Source organism: Ciconia boyciana, chromosome 2 (assembly GCF_034638445.1).
Source record: "Ciconia boyciana chromosome 2, ASM3463844v1, whole genome shotgun sequence".
Lineage (NCBI taxonomy): Eukaryota > Metazoa > Chordata > Aves > Ciconiiformes > Ciconiidae > Ciconia > Ciconia boyciana.
Window position 1 is genome coordinate 112,971,925 of NC_132935.1, and position 24,587 is coordinate 112,996,511.

General features: G+C 45.5%; 1 protein-coding gene across 1 annotated transcript in view; it reads left to right on the plus strand.

The window, feature by feature from the left end:
* Positions 1-2,686: 2,686 nt before the first annotated feature.
* AMPH (amphiphysin) overlaps positions 2,687-24,587 on the plus strand; it is a 122,840-nt gene continuing 100,939 nt past the window's right edge. Inside the window, exon 1 of the mRNA XM_072851410.1 lies at positions 2,687-2,755. Within this exon, the coding sequence (XP_072707511.1) occupies positions 2,687-2,755 (69 nt within the window). The remainder of the gene's footprint in view (positions 2,756-24,587) is intronic.

Consider the following 24,587-nt stretch of genomic DNA (forward strand, 5'->3'; position numbering starts at 1 on the left):
CTGCTGTTTGTAGAGCTCTGTGAGGTGAAAGTCGCTGTGTTACTCTGAAGCAGGTGATAGCTATATTGGAATTATCATTGCGATCAAGGTGGCTGCAAGACACCTGCCAATATTTTTCTCTTATCGATATTGTAAAATTAGCTCCTATGGACCAGTGTCTTCTAATTGTATTGCTTTACATGAATGAAGAGTGCTCAGAAAAGCAGAAATGTGTGATGAGAAACCATGCTGTTGATGAGTCAGAAGAGATGCAGATTTCTTTTTCTGACTAACATTTTGGGTGAACAGGGATCGTCACCTGGCAAAAGTGGTGACATGGCATTAGTAGTAATACTTACCTTCTCCTTTCCCCTTAGAGATTTTACGTTCAAAAATCACCACTCCATTGGAGCATTTTTCTATGAATGACTGATCATCCCTGCTATTCAACAGTGAAACTGAAGTGAAATCTCATTTTAAAATAACACCAAATAAACAACAAATATAAGGAGAAAATAAGCAGGGTAAATTGTAGAAAATGATTCTTCATTTTTAAACATCATCTATTTCAGACTAAGGTATCAGCAACACAGAGAAAGAAATTTGCTTTAAAACACATTTAATGGGGAAGTTTTCTATTAAGAGAGATTAACAATAAATGTTATATGTGACAGACTGGGAGTATAGGGAGATCAGCCTGATTGCTGATAATTACTTTCTAAAATCTATGTGATGGAGAGCAACATGCGCATTGATAAACTGGCCAGTGAAAAAGCCATTTCTGGCTGTTGTCCAAGGCCATTAAATGGGGCAAAGCCAGTGCAGGTCGACTGACTGAGGAGGAAAAGACCAGCTGTATGACTGAGTACAGCCCACACATCTTCATGCTCCTCATCCACCAGCATGAAAAAGCATTTTCAGGCTTGGCGGTGAGGGCTCTACTATCATTATATCAGACAATAGGGGTCAAAAAGGCACAGGAGAGTGTCCTCCCTCCCCCTAATAGCCCAAATGCAACCAAATACACTCTGTGTGGCTGAGACGCGCTACCTTGGTTATCCTTTGGTGAAGAAAATGCACAAGTAATCAAAGTTAAGACCACCTCTTTTCATGATTTTTCTCTTATTAAAGTGGTGTGAACCTTTTGGAATCAGATGCCAAACCAGCCAGAAAGAGAAACTCGGAAGAAGATGTGAAAAATTACTTCAAAGAATTTGGGAGCCTTGTGCACACTGGGATTTTGTTTTGATCTTTCACCAGCCTGACAGCATTATAAGAGACTGCCTGTGATCTTTCAGATAAAATAGTTTCCTTGGTTGCCATGATGTGTTTTCTTTGTTTTTCTGCTTTTGGTTTTCTTGCTTTGTGGGTTTTTTTCCCTTTTTAAAAGATGCTTATGTGAGAATTAAGTAAGCACCTACCTTTATACAGGTCACAATTTCTTAATAAACATTGTTACTGCTGCAGTCAGTATGTTAAATCCGCTTCCTAATATTACAGGAAAATGTGTCATGCAGGTCTGGGGATGGATGGATGTCAGAAATACAAGGTCTCAGGAAATATAGCTGGACTTACAAGGTGTATGCGACATTTTCTTTTGGCAGGTACAAGACCTTCTGGCTTGTGTTTTGTACCAATCCAGAAAATCAACAAAAAGTATTACAAACATAGAACAGCTCCCTATAGAAGAATATAGGTGCAGGCTCACCGTGTTTTCTTTGTATTGCTTTGCGGTGTTTGCCACTGGGTTTCTACTCTCTGGATCAGGGAACTCCGTGCTTGGCCAAACAGCAGAAATAAGTGCCAGAAGTGAATTTGGGGCCGGAGTATCTGGGAGGGGTGACTGCTAATCCCAAGTGACCAGTGCTGAGCAATTCTGTATTTGGAAGATTTTGGGGTGCCTGAGTGTCAAGGGAGGATGGACAGTTTTATTGCAACTGCCCTCTAGTTTTGACTGCAAGTTGTAATTTCAAGAACGAGATCAAAAACCTCAAACCAGTCTGGAGACAGTTTATTGCTGTCGGCTGCTACTCCGAGATAGGAGCGAGCGATGGATAGGAGGAGGATGCCGAGAGCAGTGCAAGGGCAAGTCAACGCATATCGCTTGCATTCAGCAGCGTGGGCGCTGCGAGCCCAACCCGGCTGCTGGCTGCGCCAGCAAGCCCCGCTTGGGCCCAGCTAGGGGTGCAGGTCCCCGAACCGCAGCGCCCAACTACTGTGCTGAAGGCCCGTGACACTGCAGACCCAAAACCAGACCGAAAGGCATCGAGGGAGCCTGGAAACCGGGAGCGACTCTGACCCGGTGGAAATTTCCGGGGAAATGTGCAAGTGCCTCGCGCTCTCCAGCTGTACGAGGGGGACTTGTGCCGGTAGCGACATGGCCATCAAGTGCCGCAGCACTGGAAATCCTCACCCCCGTTATCTCTCTTTATGTTTTTTATTATCTAGAGGAATCGCCTCATCTCCAGGAGACAACGCTCTCCGCCCTGCGGGGGGGCCCAACAACCGCTTCCCCGGGGGCGGGCCGCGGCTCACCTGAGGCGGCGGCGGCCCCGCCTCTCCCCGCTGTGTCTTTAAGGCCCTCCTCCTCCTCACCCTCCTCCTCCTCGCCCGCCCTCCATCCATCCCTGCCTCACCGCCGCTCGCCGCCGCCGGGCTCTGCCTCGCCCGCCTTTCCCCCCCCCTCCCCCCATCCCCGCCGTCAGCCATGGCCGATATGAAGACCGGCATTTTCGCCAAAAACGTCCAGAAACGCCTCAACCGCGCCCAGGAGAAGGTGCGCCGCGGGGCGGGAAGGGGGACGCTGGGGCGGGGGGCGGCCTCGCCCCGGCGGGCAGGAGGAGGAAGGTGGTGGTGGTGCCCGGGGTCCGCGAGGGGAGGCGGCCCCGCTCGCCCCCCGCTCCCGCCGCTGCGGCTTCCCCGGCCCCTGCCCGCGGGGGTGTGGAGCCGCCGCCGGGGGGCGGCTGGGGGAGCGTTATTATGTAACTGGCCCATTTAACCGCGCCAGCCGCCCCCCGCCCGGCCGTGCCGCTGCCCCCCGCGTCCCGGCGGCGGGTCGCTCCCCTCTGGGACGCGGCGGTGCGGGCGGTGCCGGTGTCCACCTGCCGCAGGCCCGAGCGAGCCGCCGCTTCGTCGCCCTTCGCGTGGAGCGGGGCTCCCCGCGGGGGTAGGCCGAGTGGCTGCGCACCGCACCGCGGCGGGGTGGCCGGGCTGCCGTCTCGGCCCGCGCGGGGAAATAAGGGTTTGCCTCGCCTCGCCTCACCGCCCGCCGCCAGCCCTCCTAAGAGGATTGCATTTCCTTTAATATCCGCGCCGGCTCATCCCCGGCTGAAGCCATCCTCTTGCTGCGCTCGCTCGGCAGCTGAGGCAGCCGGCCGCAGCGGTGTGACAGAAAGCCCCTTCATGTGACAGAAACCCGCGGGGGGCCAGAGCGGGGAGTGCTGGCGGAGGCCCACGCCTTCGTGAGCAGCTGCTTCAGTTTTGGGGAGCTTCTCAAAATGTCGTGAGGCTAGACAAGATGTTGTGCAGCTGATGGTGTTTATTGCTTAGAAAACTCAGCACCGGTTCTTGCGTTACTGTAGCCTGGAAATGAACAACCGGCAAAGTCGGGGAGAATTTGCAGGAGTTTCTGATAAAAGATGAGGGGTCTTGTTGGCCATTGTTTATTTTGTTCAGCTTCACTAATAAAAGCTGATAGGTATAAATGTTCCACACAAGTAACCCCTATTTAGCTGTTGGATGTCTCAAAACAGGACCATAGATACAGACATTAAACCAAGCAGAAAAGCATTTGTGTACGACTATATATAGCATCCATATCGGCTATGAGTATGGTTTGTTATAAAGCTGTTCTCAGCATGAATTTGGGAGGCACAGTTGTCAGCAAGCATTGCACGTCCTCTTTTGAAGGCTAATAAAACCTTTACACCCCTCCAGCATGTATCCTGTGTTGTTACATGTTCTATGTAATAGGGCTCTGGAGAATTAAAAGAGATTATTTTATGATCACTATTTCTCATACTTCACTGCCTATAAATCCCCACTTCCTTTTTGCTACACATTGAACTCTGTAGAGCTCTAAGGGAATAAAAATTGCAACAATTAATATGTAGAAAGTCTCATATGCAATCATGTCATTATTTAAGAATCTAATACCTGAGGCTGTCAAGGGCAAGTGGTGGATTTTCCCTTTTAAATACTCGTATCTAGCTCACAAGGTCATAAAGTACTAGACTTTTCAATACCAAAGTCCTGGTGCATTTCCATTCTTGCAGGTTTGGACTACAACTGTTTTTGAGTAAAACACATATTATACTCTTTAATAGTTTGAAGAGGTCTGATGACTTTATGGTGTAAGTTGAGCTGAGTCGGTAGTTGGAGTTGAAGCCTAAAAATACTATTTGTTTCCTTGTGTCTTTGTTAGCGTTGTTATGATTAACTGTCCAGTAAAGCATTGGTGTAAGTCTTAAAAATCAGATGTACTGCTCAAACATGGGAGGTCTTGTTTGCAGAAATCTGTGGGCATAACGGAGCACACCTTAACCTGAGGTCCTGGTGTTGTGGCAAAGATAGCTCATGCACCAGCCCCTGGGTGGCTGTGTCAAGCCCGACAGACACCTTGGGTGCAAACTGGGGATGCTGGTGGGCTCTGATGGCTGGGATGCTCTACCTTAGCTTTGGTGATCAGCCATGCTAACCAGGGTAAAATTTGTCTGGTTTGATCTCCATGTATTGTAGTTGGGCATCTGGCAATTTTGGCCCCATTATGGCATCTGTGGTGGTTGTTTATGTCAATGGGTCTAAACATTGCTTATTTACAGGGAATAAAAGCTGTGAGGGGCCTGACAGCGTAGGTCACCGTACCATGTAGCTCTGTATCCTTGCCTCCCTCTTCATGTCATGCATGTGTAGTTATTGTGTGAGCTGTGTGCATCTATACTCTTGTGCCTACACTTCTGGTTAGCTTTGAGTTCCTTTATGGTTATACAACATAAAATCCTTCATTATTTTTGCTAAAAGTTTACTTTAAAAAAAAAAAAGGCCCCAAAATGGGAATGATACAGAATGATTGTTTTTTTGTTTGTTTTCTTTGGATACTTGATAGTCTGCTTTGTCTGATGTCTGATGTTGTGAATAGGATGGCATTGTGACAGGTGTGTAATATCACACCAGCTTAAAGAGATTTTAAATACATTCTGAGTTGTTTTATCTTGTTGCTTATATTGGATTTGGGCACCTTCAGTTGACTTAATGTGTTCTTATAGTCAATTGTGTTTATAAAGCATTTATACATAGTTTTCTATTATGTTATTAATGTAACATATGCATTAAAAACATGGAGTGGCTGTAAAACATAAACCTTCATCTATGGAAACTATTTTTCTAATAATGCTATCATTATCTTCAGTTCCTTGCAGTCTAGGAGAAATTTTAGTTGTATGGTGTAGGTAGTCCTTGTGCCATATACATGTGTGTCTAGTCACTATTTATATGACAAAATCTAAACAACTGATGTGAAAACATATTGTATTTTGCAAATCTATTTGTCTTGCATTAAAGTGTTAAATCTGAGAGTTATATGGATGCATCCTTTGATGCTATTTTCCTAGTCTAAACAAAGCAATCATCCACCTGTGATAGAGCAGACTTGATAACATCAATAATGTTGTTTGTTCTTAATAATATTCCAGAAATATTTAGATTACACTGTGGAAATTGGTGAGTTAAATGTGTCAATGGCTTGATATGGCAAATCACATTACAAAATAGTGTAAGGCTAAGGCTAAAGAAAGTAAGAAATCATGCACTTACTCGTGAACTGAACTGCTAATGAGGGGAAGAAGGCAATTGTCCAAAATGGGCTGTACCAGGCTAGTACTCAAAATGAAATGTGATTTTAAACAACCAGAAATAATAATTGGTCACTCAATTTTTAACATCATCCAGAAGATGGTACTTTAGGTGGTAGCATATATGCCTTGGCACCCTGATTTTGAATCAATGAGTGTCCCATGTAGTAAATTACACTGCTCTTCACTGCATTTCTTCAATGAATTTTCCCCCAAAACTCAGGAAGCGTGGATGTGCTGAACTTCCAGCATCTGCTGGAAGTTGCCAACAGTCAGCTAAAGAATCTGGATTAAAGTTTTAAAAGCATCAGAGCAACTTAGGAGCTGACATCCCAGTCATGAAAGTAAGTGAAACACTGATGCACTTAAAATGTCTGTTTATACTGAAACCTGAACAGATGTATTGGTAACCGAGGCTGGCTGAGTCAGTTCTGAGGACAAGATTACTTAGATGAAAAGGCTGAGTTTGTATCCCTAGGTTCCTCTGGAAATTTGAATTTAAGCTGCTAACCCAACTTATAACACTAGTTATCTCCTTGTCCTGCCTTTGTAACCCAACACCTCTAAATGAACAGAATAGTTCAGCTGGAAGGTAGCTACAACGATCATCTAGTCCAACTGCCTGACCACTTCAGGGCTGACCAAAAGTTCAAGCATGGTGTGAAGGGCATTGTCCAAATGCCTCTTCAATGCTGACAGGCTTGGGGCATCAACCACCTCTGCAGGAAGCCTGTGTCAGGCTTTGACCACCCTCTCGGTAAAGAAATGTTTCCTCATGTCAAGTCTGAACCTCTCCTGACGGACGCAGCTCTGAGCCATTCCCACGGGTCCTGGCACTGGGTACCAGGGAGAAGAGATCAGCACCTCCCTTTCCACGTCCCCTCCTCAGGAAGCTGTAGAGAGCAGGGAGGTCACCCCTCGGCCTCCTTCTCTCCAAACTAGACAAGCCCCATGTCCTCAGCCGCTCCTCAGAGGACATGCCTTCCAGCCCTTCACCAGCTTTGGTGCCCTCCTCGGGACGCGTTCAGGTACCTTAACATCCTTTTTCAATGGTGGGGCCAGAACTGCACACAATACTCAAGGTGAGGCTGCACCAGTGCTAAATACAGAGGGATAATCACCTCTTTTGACCGGCTGCTTATGCTGTGTTTGATTCACCCCAGGATGAGGTTTGCCCTCTTGGCTGCCAGGCCACACTGGTGACTCCTGTTGAGCCTCCTGTCAACCAGCGCCCCCAGACCCCTTTCTGCAGGGCTGCTCTGCAGCCACTGCTCCCCCAGTTTAGACTTGTGTCCAGCTTTACTCCATCCCAGCTGCAGAATCCGGCATTTGTTCTTGTTCAATTTCATGTCATTGACTGCCCAATGCTCCCATCTATCCAGATCCCTCTGCAAGGCCTCTTGTCCCTTGAGAGAGTCAACAGCACCTCCCAGTTCAGTATCATCAGCAAACTTACAATCTCCTGCCTTGGGATCATTGATAAAAATATTGAACAGGTTTGGCCCTAGAATTGAACCCTGAGGAGCACCACTGGTGGCTGGTTGCCAGCCAGATGTAGCCCCATTCACTACAGCCCTTTGAGCTCTGCCATTCAGCCAGTTCTTCACCTAGCGCACCATGTACCTGCTTATCCCACAGCTGGACAACTTGTCCAGAAGAATGCTGGGAGGGACAGTATCAAAAGCCTTACTGAAAGCCAGAGGAACTACATCCACTGCTTTCCCTTCATCCAAAAGGTGAGTGACCTTATTGTAGAAGGATATCAAATTGGCTAATCAGGACTTTCCCTTTGTTGAATCCATGCTGACTTTGCCTGATGATTGCATTATTCTTTAAATGTCTTTCAGCAGTACTCAGTATGATCTTCTCCATAATTTTTCCACGTCCTGAGGTTAGACTAACAGGTCTGTAGTTCCCTGGGTCTTCCCTCACGCCCTTCCTGTAAATTGGAGTAACACTGGCTAGCTTCCAGTCAGCAGGGACCTCTCCAGACTCCCAAGACCTTTGGTAGATGATTGAGGGGGGTCCTGCTGTAACATTGGCTAGCTCCTTCAGTACTCTGGGATTAATCCCATCAGGCCCTGTTGACTTGTGAACATTCAGCTGATACAGCTGGTCCCCTACAATTTCAGTGTTTGCAAATGGAAAGTCACTGTTGCCACAGTCATGGTCTTCCAACTCAGAGGACTGGGCAACCCAAGGTTGCCTCATGGCCGTTAGCTCTGGCACAGAGAGGGGATGGCTAATAAGGGGTGGTCTCTGGGCTGCAGGGATGGCTTCTGCCATGGCCTGAGAGAAGAGTAACAGCATGAGGTTTGTCCCTGGGAGCCGAGTGGCAGAGGAGGTGTCAGGGATGCCCAGCAGTTGTGCCCAGTGCATGGCCACCAAGGGCAGGGACAGCCCCCTGGGCCTCCTGGGCACAGGCACTGCCTCGGGGCCAGCACCCCAAAGGCCTTCCTCCAAACGATGCTGGGCAGAGGGGTGGCAGGCGGGGCTGCTGTGGGCGGGGCTGTGCAGGGGGGGCCCTGTCATGCCCATGTCACAGTGCCACCACCCGGCAACGCAGCAGTCACAATGCCCCGGGGCAGGATAAGAGGGAGCATCCTCCTGTGTCCCAGAGCTGGCCCGGGGGCAGCCCGAAGACATGCGAGAGGAAATCCTTGCGGAGCTGATGGAATTACTTGGAGGGAGGAAGACTGGAGGCTGGACGAGGCTGCTGGAGGTTCTCTGCTGCAAGGCCAGCTCCTTGGAAGCTGAAGGCCCTGAAGGGCCACCTTCAAAGCTCATCTGAGGGACGGAAATCCTGTTTCAGCCTTCAGGGAACAGATGCAAGCCCCTCAGGAGATGAGGAGAAGAACCACCAACCCTGGAGGTACCTGAGGCTATCGGGCCTTTTCAGCTGGATAGCAGTGGCAAAACCAAGGCAATGCCTTCTTGAGGAGCGCTGCAGAGCTCGCCATCCTCATCCCCCGTGTAGCCAGGGGCAGCAGCTGTAAGAAATGGGATGCAGAGACGTTGCCAGGGGTCCCAGTGCTTTGGAGCACCCACTGCTGTCCCACCAGGCACAGGAAGGATTCTTGCCCCCAAGGTCAATCATGCCGACAGCCTTTGGCCACTCTCAGAAGGCCCAGGGATGGCTCCAGGTTGAAGGAGAATAGGGCTTGGGCATCTCCTGGCAGGCATGAGCAGCCTGTGGGAGGAGGAGGCAGGTCTTGCTCACGTGCTCAGGGAATAGCTGATCGCCAGCTCTAGGGTCAGGAAGGAATTTTCCCCTGGGGAAGATTGGCACTGGTCCCCGGGGGTTTTTTGCCTTCCTCTGCAGCACTGAGCATGACCACTTACATGTCAGGGCTCCTCTGGTCCCTTTTGGCTAGCTTGCTGCCTGCTGCTCATGCACCACAAAGATGGCCTCTCGTGCCCTGCAGCTGGGGGGAGGAAGGCTTTTTTTTCCCCCAAGGTGGGCTAGCAAGTGTCTCTGGGGGTTTTTTGCCTTCCTCTGCAGCACTGAGCACGGCCCCTTGCCAGGGCTCCTTTGGGCCATTTTGGCTAGGTGCCTGCTGCTCATGCTCCACGAAGGTGGCCCTTGTGCCCCGCATGTGGGGGAGGAAGCTTTCTAGACTGCCAGGGTGGGCCCCCAGGGTGGCTCCCAGGGCTTGCTGCTTGTCCTCTGTAGCATTGAGCACAGCCCCTTGTCAGGGCTCCTCTGGGCCCTTTCGGCTGCCTTCTTGCCTGCTGCTCTTGCAGCTCCAAGGCACCACTCGTGCCCTGGCTCTCTCGGGCTCTCTTGCCCACTGCAAGTTTGGAGTGGGAGCGAGCTCTGCTCATCCCTTGGCTCCACTTCCCCAGGGGTTCTTGCTTGTGCAAACAGCCTGTGCTTGGAAGGGCTCCAGGTTTGCTGCCCCATCAGGAGCTGCCACTCTCCAGCTCTCCCTGTGTGCAATACAAGCGCAGGGCAGGCACGAGAGCGCTTTTCATGCATCACTGGCCAAGAAGCACAGAGGCAGAGCAAGTTTTGGAGGACAAAAAGTGTGCTCGTCACCGCTGTGTGTCATACTTTGGAAAATACCCCATGGTACCACATGCCTCTTCTTCCTTTTCTTCTTCTGTGTGGTCGGTCCTGATCCTCATTCTTCACGTTCTCGCTCTTCAGGAATCAGGGCCTGCTTGGCCTGTGTTCCTGCTGCCGCTTTCTGTAGCTCTGTGACGTGCATGCCTTTGCCAGACTGCAAGGGATGCTCTTTCAAGCTAAACTGAAGAACGCATCAGCCTGCTCCTGGGCTGATGGGCATTGTGAATGCTGGTGAGCATTGGCTCTGAAACACATTCGGAAAAATACAAAGAAAAATAAAATCCTGTTGCCACTTGTAACCTTTGTGTTGTGTGTCCTTGAAAGTGCTTTGGGAGCTGAAAAACCCTGTGGCATTTCAGGCAAATTACAGTCTCATCATTATTGGACTCATGGTGAGTGTAGGGAATAGAGCAGACTAGTTATGCTGTGTTATGCCTAGAGTTCTGCATGAGAAGCCGTGGCCTAGGTCTGAGGGCTGCATCCAGGAGAGCAGCTCTCTGCAGGGCAGGTCCCAGGCCCATCCAGGAGACAGGGGCAGAGACGGGCACACCTACCCCATCGCTCAGGCAGGGACCGAAGGCCCCAGGCTGAGCTGAGACACGTCCCCTGGGCCCTTGGCAGGAGACGGGCGGGGTGGGGGTCCTGCGGGAGGCCGGTCCCAGCCACTGAGGCCTAGGAGCACCCCCAGGACCCTGGCAGAAGAAGACTTGCACTGTTCATATGCTCTCCTCTAGACACTGATGCTTGGCCACTTTGGAGACAAGAGTATTGGGCCAGATGGACCTTCTCTCCAAGGGAGTACTGTTCTACCCAGGCTCTTTTGTTTTAGCCTGTTTTTCCACAGGAAACAGATCAGGCATTTCTAAAAATGAGTACAAGGAGTAAAAAAAAAATAAAAAAATCCATGGGGAAATGAACAGGTATTGCTCACCTCCAAAAGATTTGCAACCATTTAGTTGAGGAGCACATCCTGCTTCAGACTGAGGGCTTGATCTGTGAGCCTTGCTAGTGTCAGAGATGCCGGGTTTTGCCATCCTCTGGAAACCCAGCTCAACTGGATGAACACAGAAGACTTTCTAAAACCACACTTCACGCTTGCTTTTTGCAAATTTGTGCAGATCATCCAATTATCTCGAGATGATGCACAGCTCTTCCCCCCCCATCAGAAGGTACATGCCTCCTGCCCACAACGTGACAGAGCCAATGCTTAGGATGGGACATGACTGCCCATTCAATGCCTTCTGCTAGTGCAGGGCTGGGAAGAAATGTCATCAGAGGTTTCCTCAGCATGTACTGGTAGGGAAAGTAGGAGGTAGGAAGAAGAATTAGAATAGACTAGAATAGAAGAGTTCAGCTGGAAGGGAGCTACAACAATCATCTAGTCCAACTGCCTGACCACTTCAGGGCTGACCAAAAGTTCAAGCATGGTGTGAAGGGCATTGTCCAAATGCCTCTTCAACACTGACAGGCTTGGGGCATCAACCATCTCTGCAGGATGCCTGTTCCAGGGTTTGACCAACCTCTCATAGTAAACACAGTTAGTGCTGACACAACACTTCTGAAACTTGGGTTTGGTAAGTCTTGTTCCTGGGCATTTCTTTAGTAGCTCTTGAAAATCTAACTAATTTGTTTTTTGAGATTGAGCTTCTAGTCAGTAGTATATTCTGTTTCATCCAAAAGTTAAAGCAGCAAATACTCCAGTTTATGAGAACTTTGGAGGCATAACTAGTGTTTGAAGTGTTGTCAAGGAGGAGATTCCATAAAGGAAAAAGTTACCTCCGCACCCCACCTCCCCCTGGAAGGGAATTTGATGATTCTGACATCATGTGTTCTGTAACTGATGATGTCAGCTCTGAGGCAGGAGATGGGTATCTGCATGCAAGAATATTTGTGAAAGGCATGTTACATGTATTGTACCTGTGGTGACCTGCCTGCAATGTTATGATATGGTTCTAGCAACCTCAGGTTCATAAAAGCAAATTACTGTCTAATGATTTAAAACATTGGCCCCACAGATGTTATAATATCTAGTACACTGAAGTTGTTACAGTATTATGACACGCCTGTAACATTTAGGGCCCTGCTGGCACAAGCATATGCAATGAAGAGGCGACTTTGTCTCTGAAGAGCTAATTGTTAATCTCTGAGTTTACCAAAAAGCAGGGTTTACCAAAAAAAAACCCAATTAGAAGTCAATAATTTCTCATGTCAATGGTATGGTCTAAACTGTGCAGCTCAGATTCTTCTAGCTTCAGGTTCCAGTATAATAATAACTTGAATTTCCCTTGTTTTAATTTATTTTTTCATAGAAATTGTAGAAAAGAGGGAGTGCAAGTGGTCATCTGGCCCATTCTTCTAAACCAAAGCAGAATCAGCTTACTTAAAATTATTCCTTAGGAGTGATTTTCTTGCCAGCTTTTTAAAGTATGTAATGGTGGAGATTTTGCAGCTTCCCTAAAATGATCTATGCCATTGCTTAGGCACCTCCAGTCAGAAAGTTCTCTTCTCACTTAATATAAATGTTCTTTTTTGCAATTCAAGCCCTTTGTTCCCTGTTCTAGCTTTCCTGGATGTAGAGGAGTGCATTCTTTCTTCTTGCCTCAAAATTTACAAGTGGTTTTACTCTCTTGTCAGTATTCCCTATGATCTTACTGGAGTTACCATATGATCCTCCCAAGTGGGCTAACGAGGTGCTATTATTAAAATATTGATTGTTTTCCATTGTTTTAGTTTCTAACATGCAGGTTAAAAGATAGAGGTAGATTCTGGTTGTCTGGGTGCCAAGTGCGGAAGAAAGGGGAGAGAAAACCCCCAGGGCTCCTTCCTGTTAGGTCCTCATGTGACGTTTTCCCTGCTGCGTGAGGGAAGGTAATCTGTTTCTCCTGTTCCAGTTTTCCCCCCATATGCAATGTTAACCATGATCCTATGAGTTACTATGTAATACACTCTTCCCCATTGTCACTTAGCTTCCATCAAGTCAAGAAAGTGCTGTTTCTTTAGTTTTATGGGGATCCATATCTCCATGTTCGCTGACCAAAGCATTATTAATATCAAGGAGAACTCCTCCTCTGTTCTGGCTTGACAGTTTCATCTTTTCACTTTTATTCTTTCCCATTTCCTTTTTAGTTCTTGAGCATGTGTCCGTTCCTCTACCGTTCTCTCTACACTTCACTTGGACCCTCTCTTTAAAATAAAATAAAATTTTTTAAAATCTGCTGCTAATTTGTTGGGCTTGGCTCTGGACTGTCCACTACATCTTGCTCCTCTAGCAGATCCTCTCTTGCATTGTCATATCATCTAAGACCCAATGTTTCTGACCCAAGGTCTTCCCCATGCTACTTGTCAGCGAGGCTGTCATCAGTGGTCCGCAGCCACTCCACAGTGCAGTGCCACCTTCCTGTTGTGGCACAATTAATTGTGTCTCTTTACAGGCACGTAGTGGAGAGATGTTGGGGTGGTGATAATCTGTGCATCTGGAAAATACAGGAATTCCTGATCCAGATTGATCACCAACACCTGCCTCCTAGAATAGATGTGCTACTGGCCCCTGGTCCAACCAGCTGTTCTTGATGGTGAGGGTGAGAGAGCAGTGAATGAGGGCACGAAAGGGGAATACACTTTGCCTTTCATCTCAATAGCCCAAGTTTCCTGCATTGGCTAGGAGGAACTGTGAAGGAGACTGCTCAGCATCTGTCATAGCGGGATATTTCAGTGGGGATAAACGGCAGAGAAAAGCAGGGGTAAATATGAGGTGGGGGTGAGCGTGGAGGGGAGAGCAGCACGCCTGTGCCCACCCTGCCTGCAGCAACTCAGCATGGCTGGCCAGGCTGTGGGGAGCCCCTCTTACTGGCTTGCCAGGTAATAAAAGCAAGTGTGGGATGACAGACTACTGAGTTTGGGAGAAAATGAAAATAGAGAGTGAGATACCTTTTAACATTTTTTTGCAGTTGCCCACATGAAGAAGACCATAGCTCCCTGAACTTGCCTGGAGATGGCAGGGGGATTTTTTCACATGCCTAAAATATCCACAGTGGCATTCACCCCCCACCAAAACCTCTGATCAGGCAGCGGTCACTGCCTGCTATGCCAGTCCTTTGCTCACCTCAGGGACTGCGGAGTCAGGGGAGAAGGGGTAGCAGATGGCTCTGCTGCTTCAACACGGAGAGCATTTTCCCTAGGGAACTGTTATGTGGTTTAGTTCATTGGGCTCTGCTGCAAACTCAGCTGCTTGGAGCCTCCAATCCAAAGTGTTTCAAGTGCTGGGTTGCTCTTCCCTAAATGATACTGTGCATCACTGAGCCTTTGCTGTTCTCGAATACAAGATAATTTGTTCCTGACCTAATGAGTAGCTAGTTAGTCAATAGTTGCCAGAATAATAAACCAATGACCAACTTGGAAAAGCAATTGTGTCGTTTTGTCATGTTGAGTCTCTGCTAATTGGAGTTTATTAATCTGTTTAAGAGGGTATGGTAAAACAGGCCTGCAGTAAAGATGCATATAACACATTTCTGAAGTGTCTATTTGTGCTATGAGAAAGCTAATGCAGGACATAGCCTGTTCTTCTTCCTCGCTGCTCTACCTTTCTTTCTGTTTTCTCTGTAATATTCTTCATTATCTGTAGGATAGGAGCACCTGTGAAACTGCAGAACTGGGGACTGGTGTCGACAATCACCTAGTTGGTAAAATTCTGTTTAGGTATTTTCTAAGAAGGTTGGTGGGGCAATGGGAGAGGAGTTCAGCAGCCTTTCTATGGGTGGGGCACAGAGAAGTCAGGGGCTGGACTCACTTCAAGTCTCTGACTCCCAGTGCCCTACTACTACTTCTCAGTTGTTTCTGTTGTTCCTTCTTCTTCTTACCACCTCTTTTCTGACAAAAGGTCCTGCTTACTCCCAGATAAGATCCTCTGCTTTGTTCTTCCTTGTCTCTGTAGCAGATTAATTCATTTGATGCTCCCTTGAAGTCTCAGCTTGGAGTCACTTTCACCCCACTTTTTTGTACCCACAAGATTGCTAAATCTGTGCTTTGTAGTGATACAGAGGCCAGTGCTACAGTCCGTGAACTGCAATCAATCCTCTTTATCTATGATACAAAAGAGGAGAGGAAGGCCTGCCAAAGTCTTGGGCTGTCACTAAAACAACCATTTGAAAAACGATTTCTAGTCTAGATTAGCAAACAAACCCCTATTATTTTTTCCAGAAACATTTCACAAAATGCCATCTTTATAGTGTATACACACATGCCTGCACATGCTTACAAGAAACTGTCAGTCCTACTTTTCCCAGGTTTCAATTTGGAAAACACTGTAAGAATAGACTGATTTCTTATTTTTAACAAAATAGGGGGTTGAGAAAATAAAAATTGCCTAAAGAACACAGATAATCTGAATTTCCTTTCTTGACTGTGATCATCAGTAAGCATTTGCCTGTGTCCTTACAGAAGTATAAGGGGTTAGCGGTATGTAGCTGAGGTGGATGATGGTCTGCAGTGCCATGGGAACACAGTTATTTCTACTGATGATTCACACTATGTCTCAGCAAAGCCCAGTTAAGTGACCCACATGCACGAGGGTTAATACACATTAAGCACAAAGTAGAAGCAGATGAAACACTGCATACAGAGAAGAAGCTTCATTGAATAAAGGTGATCCATTTTCTGTGGAGAATAATCAGTCTTTGAGATCTGAGAAATGACATTGATTTTTCACATAAAATGCATATATTAGGTTGAGATTCAGGAAGTTGTTTAAAGACTTATTTGCATGCAGGGCATGTAGAGGAATAAATAAAAATGTGATACTGTTATTAAAACTGTACAGATCTGTGTGTGGACGTTGTTGCTTGTATTTAAACTAGGCTTCCAGTTGTTCAACTTGCTATTATCACCTAAATTCTTGTTGGTTTATGTGGGTGATATCTTTTCACAGTGGTTTAGCCACTTTATGCAGTTTGGATGAACTTTTTAAATACATAAGGCACACTGCTGTAATCGATCTGCTGTGAGCATGAAATCATTTTTTCAAAATAAAATTGTCATTAATTTTAAGTATAGGACAAATTTTAGTCCTGTAAAAATCATAAGGAATGGTTCATGAGGCTAATCAGAGAGGAAATAATTTAATTGATTGCCTCATGTTTTTCAGATCTGTACTAACCACATCCTTATCACAGGGGAAACAGAAGTGCTGGGATCAAAGGCAGAACAAAGGAAAAGAAAAATTCACAGGTGTACTTAGGCCTGAAGAGAGGCAGGAGCATGGGTCAGTCCAGAGGCAGGCTGGTCTGCTGCCGGCTTGGGGCAGACGTCCCCACAGCTGACCTTGCTCAGGGAAGAAACACATAGGGAGAAAAGTGCATAGGGAGAAATAGGCAGGCAGGGGACGGCTAGCTGCTGCAACCACAGCATGGTCACTGTGGGACCACGTTCAGGAAGCGGTAAAGGAGCAGATTCATTATACGTGAAGCGGCAAGTGGAAAACAACCACAACAGAATGAGGTTAATGTCCAGGTGAGAAGATGGCTGGCTGAGATCCAAAACCAAGCTGGACATTTGGAGTTGAGATACAAATTTGAAATATGGAATTTGGATTTCAAGAAATGTGGAAGTGTAACAGTGCAGGGAAATTTCTTTGATAGTAGTAAGCTAAAAATAGTAAGCCCTCCCTCTATATTATCAAATAGTTTCTGGATTAATTAGTGAAGAAATGAATATATTCCTTATGATGTGACAGTCTTGCAAACTGCCAAAATGTAACTTTCTTGATAGTATATCTTGAAACATTGTCCTACTTAATTCTCAGGGAAAATGTGCAGGCAGAGTTAATATCAGGACAGTTGTATCTTCCTTCATGTTTGTTCATCTCCCCTCTTCCTTCTTTGTCCCTTTCTTCTCCCGTCATCCTTTCCTTGCTGCTTTCTCTTTCCCTATTCTTGTACGTCTAACCAAACAAGTTGTTGCAGACTTAATCATCAAAGCCATTTAGAAAATGATTTGACTTCTGTTGCACCGTCTGATTACTTGATAGGTGAGCATAGCTGCACACTTCGGAGATGATTGCGCGTTTAAAAATCAGTACTGAGCCTCCAAATGTTGCAGGCTTTCAAAGAGTACTGAATGTTCATTTTGTTTTATTTGCCTCCTGTTGTGCATGAGAGGAGGGACAGATGGTACTGCTGGAAGAGTGTTATTCCCTCAGGGTCTGCAGGACTGACCAAGGTCCTCCTCGTGTGGTGGGAAGCTAGGAATAAAGTGACGGCACCCCACATAGGCAGTGCTGAGTACCTGGGGAAACACTGAAAGACAGGGAAGGTGAAACGGAGAGCAAAGTTGCCTAGTAATTAAGACAGCAGTGCATGAAGTGCAAATGTGCAGGCTGAAGGAGTCCACAGTGGGCTCCATTCACAAGCTTTGTTTTTATCGGGAGCTCCAGCTGAGTCCACAGGAACTTCACCCAACTGGTCGCCTTAAGGTTTAGCCCAGCAGTGCTGTCACTCCAGATTCAGTGAAGTCAAGGTGCTATGTGTGCCCCAGGGCTTTTGAACTTACTGCTGCCCTCTGTTCTTGTACTAAAAAAATGCCTCCTATGAAATCTGTACTTCCAGGGTCTGAAAAGCATGTTTCAGAGAAGGCAAACCTCACTGACGTTTTGCAGAGCTGAAGAGGGTTTTATTCTTAACACCACCCTGGCATCATGTTTTCTTGTAGCACCAATCCAAGGTCATATTTTTTGCAAGCATACTGCCAGCATCTTTTGTGCAAAGTTTCATGTTGGGGTAAAAATAAATGGTAATTTAGAAGTTGGCCAAGTATTTGGATTGATTTGACAGCCAAACAGCAAAACAAATCAGGAAGGAATTTAGGCAACCGTTAGCTGACAAACACACATGCCATTATGGCATCTTAACTCCTTAACGAGTCACACCTCCAAGAGTAAGGCATAGCAGTGTGGCAGGACAGAGAGGAACAAGCTCTGACTGACAAGTATTTTGGATCAAGAACATGTGTTTGCAGACTGTAGGATGAATGCAAGTTTGAGTATGGTGTGTTTTGCTCAGTGTTTCCACTTGGATTGTGCTGTTCAGTTCTGGTTTCTATAGTGAGGGCTGTTTTCTGTACACACTGTTTATCTGGAAAATAATTTTTAAAAATTGGACCCCATTAAAAAGTGTATTTTAAAGAAGGCACTGTGCAGTATTGAGGTTGCTAAGTCACTTCTCTGAAGGATCTATTTTTGTGAGCAATAAATCATTTTTCCCCCTTCTAGTATCCAATTCCCAGTTTGACTCAAAACACTTATACCAATGTCTGTTTGCTAATGCCCATCAGTCGCCCATCCTACCAAAGCTTACCACAAAGTACGCTGTTTAATAGTGCTGTTGGATTGCTCAGTAGTATCTGTTATCAGAAGCGTTTGCAGGATTGAGGTAGTAACATAAACCTGGCTCAGACTTTTCTTTTCTCTGGCTCAAAGAAGGATATTTTTTTACACTCCATTACACAGAAAGATACCTTACTTGCATGAAAGCAGTCACCAATCAAGCAAATTTTATTACACATTAAATGCATCTTGGAATATTTGCACATGGATCTGAAAAAAAAAGGCAGTAAAAAGTCAGTCTCAAATGCAAAGCACTTGTTATTCCTCCTCTCTCTGAAGCTCAGTGTATTTTCAGTTCTGCTTCAGGGAAGGTGTTATCATTAAGTGTTGACAAAAAAACACCTCTGGTGGATTGTGATGGATTTCTGTCTTTTTCATTAAGTCTTATAAAATAAAAAAAAAAAGTGGAAATAGCAGAAAGGTGGGGAAAGGCTTTCTGAAAAGTCACAGACTCCTTTCCACTCTAAGATATGTACACCAACAGGTTATGTCTACATCTAAACCAACTTCAGCTATGCCATTTGTGAGCAGCTGGTTTCCTATCAGGCCAAAATGACCTGCTATACTACTGAAAAGCATTAAATAGAGAGTATGTTTCATCCAAGGTTTTTAGGTCTGGGACTTTCAAAAGAGCTCAGTTCCCACTGACCTTCCCCATTTAATTTAGGGTTGTTGATAACTCAGTTCCTTATTCCTGAACACACCTTTCTGTGCTGCTAGCACCTGCTTAAGTGTTGTACGGAGGATTTCCACCTTGCCACCCCTCAGTTGTCTAGAAATGGTGACTCTGGGGAGACACAGAGAGTACAGTTTTAGGTTACTCTGTGAAAGCATAGTGTGTTGTCTACATCCTCATCTCCATCCAGTGTCTGCCCTAGTAAAACACAAGTTCTCCAAGCCTTCATTTGGTGTGGCATGAGGCAAGGTCTCACCTGAAGGTGTAAAGCCCCATGCCTGGGCGGGGGGGTATCTCTGTGCATTGCAGGAGAGAGGGATTGCATTCGTGTTCACCCAGAAAAAACTGGGTCCATGTCCTAAAGCAGTTAGTCTGGTTCTTATGGTATTAGCAAAATAAGTTGTGAGAGCACGTTGTTTTCTTATCCCTAGCCTAATGCTTTTGTGCACAAAGAGAAGACTTTAGGGACAGACTAGTTTGATGCACAACAACAAAGTTGCTGAACAGTTACAAAACACAGACATGTAAAAGGTGTATGCTTGACACTGATACGTGGTCAGACTGGGCATCCATTGAAGTGAATGAGAGTAATCATTGGGAAACTTAACTGAACACCGGCCTGCCATGGGATATTGGTTGCAATGGGAAGCTGGTAGACAACCAATGTTTGGTCAAGATAAAAAGTTGCTAGCTAAGTTGCCCTGCTTTACCACATTTGCTGTAAGGGTCTGTCTCTCCTGAATGGGATACACATAGATTTTCTTTGCAGATCTTGTTCCACAACAAAATGCAACTCATGTCCAAAGTTTTAGGAAAACACCATACCTTCTCTACAATGTCCTTTTCTGTGTTACTTAGGAACTAAGATAAAAAATTGTCTTTCACATATGCAGTCTTAACATAATTTTGAATAACTTTATGTGGCTATGGAGAGCAAGCGCACTCATGCTAATATAAATTGAACCCAAACAGATGGCTGTGTAACTTTTATATAATGTATGATGCTATCAGAATTAAAGAACTCAGCCTTAAAGAATTTACAATTTAGTAAACAATGAAGAAGCTGGGTCTGATACCCACAAGATAGTGCTGATATATGACTAAAGTGACACAACGGTTAACAAAGGCCAGCACCTCCAGGTGAGAATTTAAGTTTTAGTGGGGCTACCTATTTAAAATTAAAGGGAGAATTGGTAACTTCTTAATATCTTTTCACATACTAAAAAATAAGAAAAGAGAGGGGTTCAAATATGGACAAAAGAGGGGTTCAAAGGTTGACAAAAATCAACACTGATGTGTCTGGCATAAAATGTTTTTATAGCTGTCTTAGAAAAAAAGACAAATTGTTAAGATTTACAATTAATACCTCATGTTTCCCAGAAGAGTGTACATGTTGTAGAATATCAAATCCAGTTACTCTTTTTGTTACGTAAACCTGAGCTATAGTAAAGACCATAATAATTTCAAAACAACGGGTTGTTTTCCAATCCTGGATGTGTGGGTGTGTATTGTTGCTTGGTCCATAAAATCTGCAGTAGCTAATTTTACCACAGACATGAGAAAATGTACTCCCATCTGGGATCTGACTGATCCTTTGGTCTCTGACAAGCGTAGGAGTGACGGAGCTCTTCCTTCCTCACCCCCCTCAAAAGAAAAGGCAGTGGTTGATTTGTATGGGATAAATCAGGGGAATGGTCCTTCATCGACATGAACCTTTCTGTGAGTCATACTCATACCAAGACGTATTTTATCAGTAATCTTACAGAAATGTAACAGACTGTGCAGATTACTCCCATGTACATATAGCAGGAAGAAATGTGCAAAAATAGTGTCAACCAGCTTTCCACCTGGCCTCCATTTATTCCCTTTGTCTTTTTTTAATGTTTTGAGTTGTTTTAATACAAAACCTGATCTTGAATTGAATTGTGTGGGAGTTTAGTCTGAATAAAAGAATTCAGATCAGAGCCACGCATTAAGAAACACCGATTACATCCATAATAGTATTTAAGCTTTATGCTTATTACAAATTGTGATGAACTTGATATCAAATCCCTGTAGTAGCTATCCTTTAAAGATTTGGTTCTGCTCATGCTGATCTTATTCGCAGCAGGATGAGGCTCTATGGGTTAAATATAATCCAGTTCACTGTGCTAGCACAAGATTTAATGCTGTTGTGTGTACTTTCTGTACTGGCTCTGCATGGGACTGGATTTAAGTCTTAGCTGGTTGCACAGCTTTCTGCAAATCACACCTGTGCTTATAAGTGTAGTAGTGTCTATGCACATATTCTGAGGTAAAAGGAATTTCTACTTTGAGGATTTCTTCAATATCAGAAGCCATGTTGTGAAGTCTTGAGCAGTTATAAGCTGGGGTTTCTCCTTGCTCTGAGGGAGTTTGCCTGGCTATGCCAGCACCAATCTGTCCTGGGATCATAAAATTCCTGGTTGACCTTCCCTGGCTGACCTACCCATGGCCTGCATAAATCAATACTTCTAATTTGCTGATACTGTGAGTTTTGCAGCTAATTATAACTGTTTCAGCAATTTTGAGTAAACCTGCACAGCTACTACATCGAATTGGGGGGAAATGCCTGACACTGACTTTGTGCTAATGTTTTGCCAGGGTGCATGTAGGTTCACATGCTCAAGCCTTTTGCTTGCTCCCCTTGCAACAAACGCCTACACACAAATACAGAGGGCTTAATAGATCAGTCTGGGGCCGTCTGTCACTGTTTTAAATCTTGCTAATTTTTCCTTGCCTGTTTGTACCAATCAGTTGATGATACTTAGAACATACATGCAGTTTGATTGCTCTCTTTTCTTTTTGTACACGTCAACACCTTATTTTACTTCTTTCACTTCACTTGAGGCCTGGCTGAAGGTGTGCAATGTGTAGGCTCAACCCAAAGAATTAGTGACCTAAAAGACAGTTGCCCTTCACCCTTTGATTTTTGCAGAATAAATACAAACTGTTAATGTTGATTTGTTTAATTAAAAAGAATAACCACAAAACCACAAAAAACCCCAGCATTGTCACGAGAAACAGGAAAGGACAGTGTACCAGGCTGTTTTCTTCATATTTTGGAAAAAGGATAGAGTTGGATTTTTTTAGCTTATAAAAGAAAAAGACCTAACATGAGTTTGCTAAAAATGGGAGCAAATGTTTTCCCCTCCTTTCCCTTTGATTAGCAGTTCTCAGTGCATTTCTCAATCACATATACAGCCTGTACAGTCCTCATTCCCATCCCTTCCTCTTTGTCTCTCTTTCAGGCAGACCAGCAACTGATCCTTCATTTAAGTTTGGATTTAGAATTGTAGAATAATGTAGTTTGGAAGAGGCCTGTGGATGCCGACTTGTCCACCTCCAGCTCAGAGCAGGGACACCTTCAAAGCCAGGTCAGGTTGCTCAGGACTGTGTCCAGCTGCGTCTTGAATAACTCCAATGTTGGAGATTGCCCAGCTTCTCTGTGCAGCCTGTTGCAGCACTTCACCATCTCATGGTGATTTCTTTTATCCTTCATATCTGCTCAGAATTTCCCTTGTTGCAGCTTGTGACTGTTGCTCTATCCCTTTCTCTGTGAGCCTCTGAGTAGGGCTTGGCTTGGTCTTCTCTGTAATGGCTAGTTAGGTATTTGGAAATAGAAAACAGGTTTTCTTCCCTTAGCTTTGTCTTTTCCTGGCTGAACGAGCCCAGCTCCCTTCTTATGCCCAGTGCTCCAGCCTGCTGAGCATCTCAGTGGTCCTCCACTGGCCTATTTCTAGTTTTCCCCCATCTTTCTTTCACTGGGTAGCCCAGAAGTGGATGCGGCAGCACTCCCCATGCAGCCTCATGAACTTCAAACAAATCGTTGCCCTTGACCTGTGTCTACCATGCAGTCCTGCCCTTCGTCCCTGCGAGGGAGCACATGGGAGGGAGCACGTGGCTCTCAGGGCGCAGATCCTCAGCGGTGGAGATCAGCACCAGTTTTCTTTGGTTGGAAGAACTGAGAGTTACAGAGAGAGGAACTGGGAGGAGGGAAAAAACTCCTGGATACCTCAATAACTCATTCATGTTTTAAGGGCTGACTTCCTGAGACAGGTCCCTGAAATGCTTAAGTGAAATTCAAGGGCTGCTCTGCCCCTTTGCCAGCCTTTCGCTCATCTATGCGAGTTCTCTTGAATCAATGGAAATGTATTCATTGTAGTTGATAGCGTTTCTGGGTTTTGTTTTTTTTCAGATTTTGTTTTTTAAAACATGTAGATTCATCTCCACAACACCTTTTGCTTAATCAGGGCCTGAGTTGCTCCTTCTCTATTACAGGGCCTCATGAACAGTTGTGTTGAGTAGCAAAGCAATGGCAATGCCTCTGTGGAGAAGGTCAGGATTCAGTCCCAGACCACCTATTAGCCTGTGGGCCAAACTGCTAAGTGGAGGGACCATATGGAGTGGGTTAGTAAATACAGGAACCCTACTTTGCACACTGACTAGGAAAACTTAGGAATTACTTCAACATATTTAGTTTCAGCCTATCTATGCACTCAGAGTGCCTTTCTGTCACTGTAAAATGCTTTTGTTTACAGCAGCAGCCAAAATATCATAATTATTAAATTGCAGCACCTACCAACTTTCTGGTGTCTGTGCTCTGCTGTTAACTTGCTCTCATAATGTTTCTGGAGAGTCCAATAACAAGAAATAACATCCTTGTGCATATAATATACCAGCTGGAAATGTGTTTGTTTCCCATAGCAGGGAGGAAAGGCTCTCCCCAGACAACCTCCTTTTCCACACAGACATACTTTACGTAGAGAGCTGGAGATTTTTTACATTTTATTTGACACTTCCTGGATGCATTTACTGTGTGGGAGTAGTTTCAGGCCAGACTTTTTTTCCACGTGTGCTGTAGGGTTGATTGGTAAGTGTATGCTGTATTGATGTATTCAACACAGGAGCATGTACCTTCCTGCCTGGGAACCCTGGTCCTGGGAAGATTAAGAATGTTTCTTCACATCTTGTCCTTACCTGCTGTGATGCCAGGTTTATGCTAGGGAAACTTCTCCTGTGTATGATATATATCAAAATTACTAATTTGAAGGTAACATGGTATAACCTGAAGTAGAAATACAGGGATATATTCTCAGGTGCTGTAGGCTCACATCAGCCTGCTGCCTTCACTGGCTTTACGTTGACTATCTTACACCAGGTGAAAAGCTGGCCAACACCTGGTGACTACCTATGTTAAATGTAACATTCTTGCTGTGGCAGCTTCCGTGCCCTGGTAAAGTCCCATGTACATGCAGAGCCTTGTTGAAAGTGTATTTACGGATCACACATGCAAATATAGGAAGTATTGTTATACATATGACAGATCTTACCTGTTTGCTGAAGATTATGCTTCCCCGAGAGGTGGACAAAGATGTTCAGTTAGTCGAGGCAAGAGGTGTCCTTGATTCCAAAAGCACTGGGGTAAAAAAGGGAAATGCAAAAAGTAGGTGTCACAACTAGATTTTTAATTGCTGTTTCACTGTCGTTCCAGCTGTCAGGGCCCTGAGGGGCCATTACTGACCCTGCCCAGCCTCCCCCCATGCCTGCCCGTGGGCCCAGGACCTCATTTCAGCCTCCAAGCTTGGCCCCTTCATGGTGTGGCCCTGCTCGCCCTGTGCC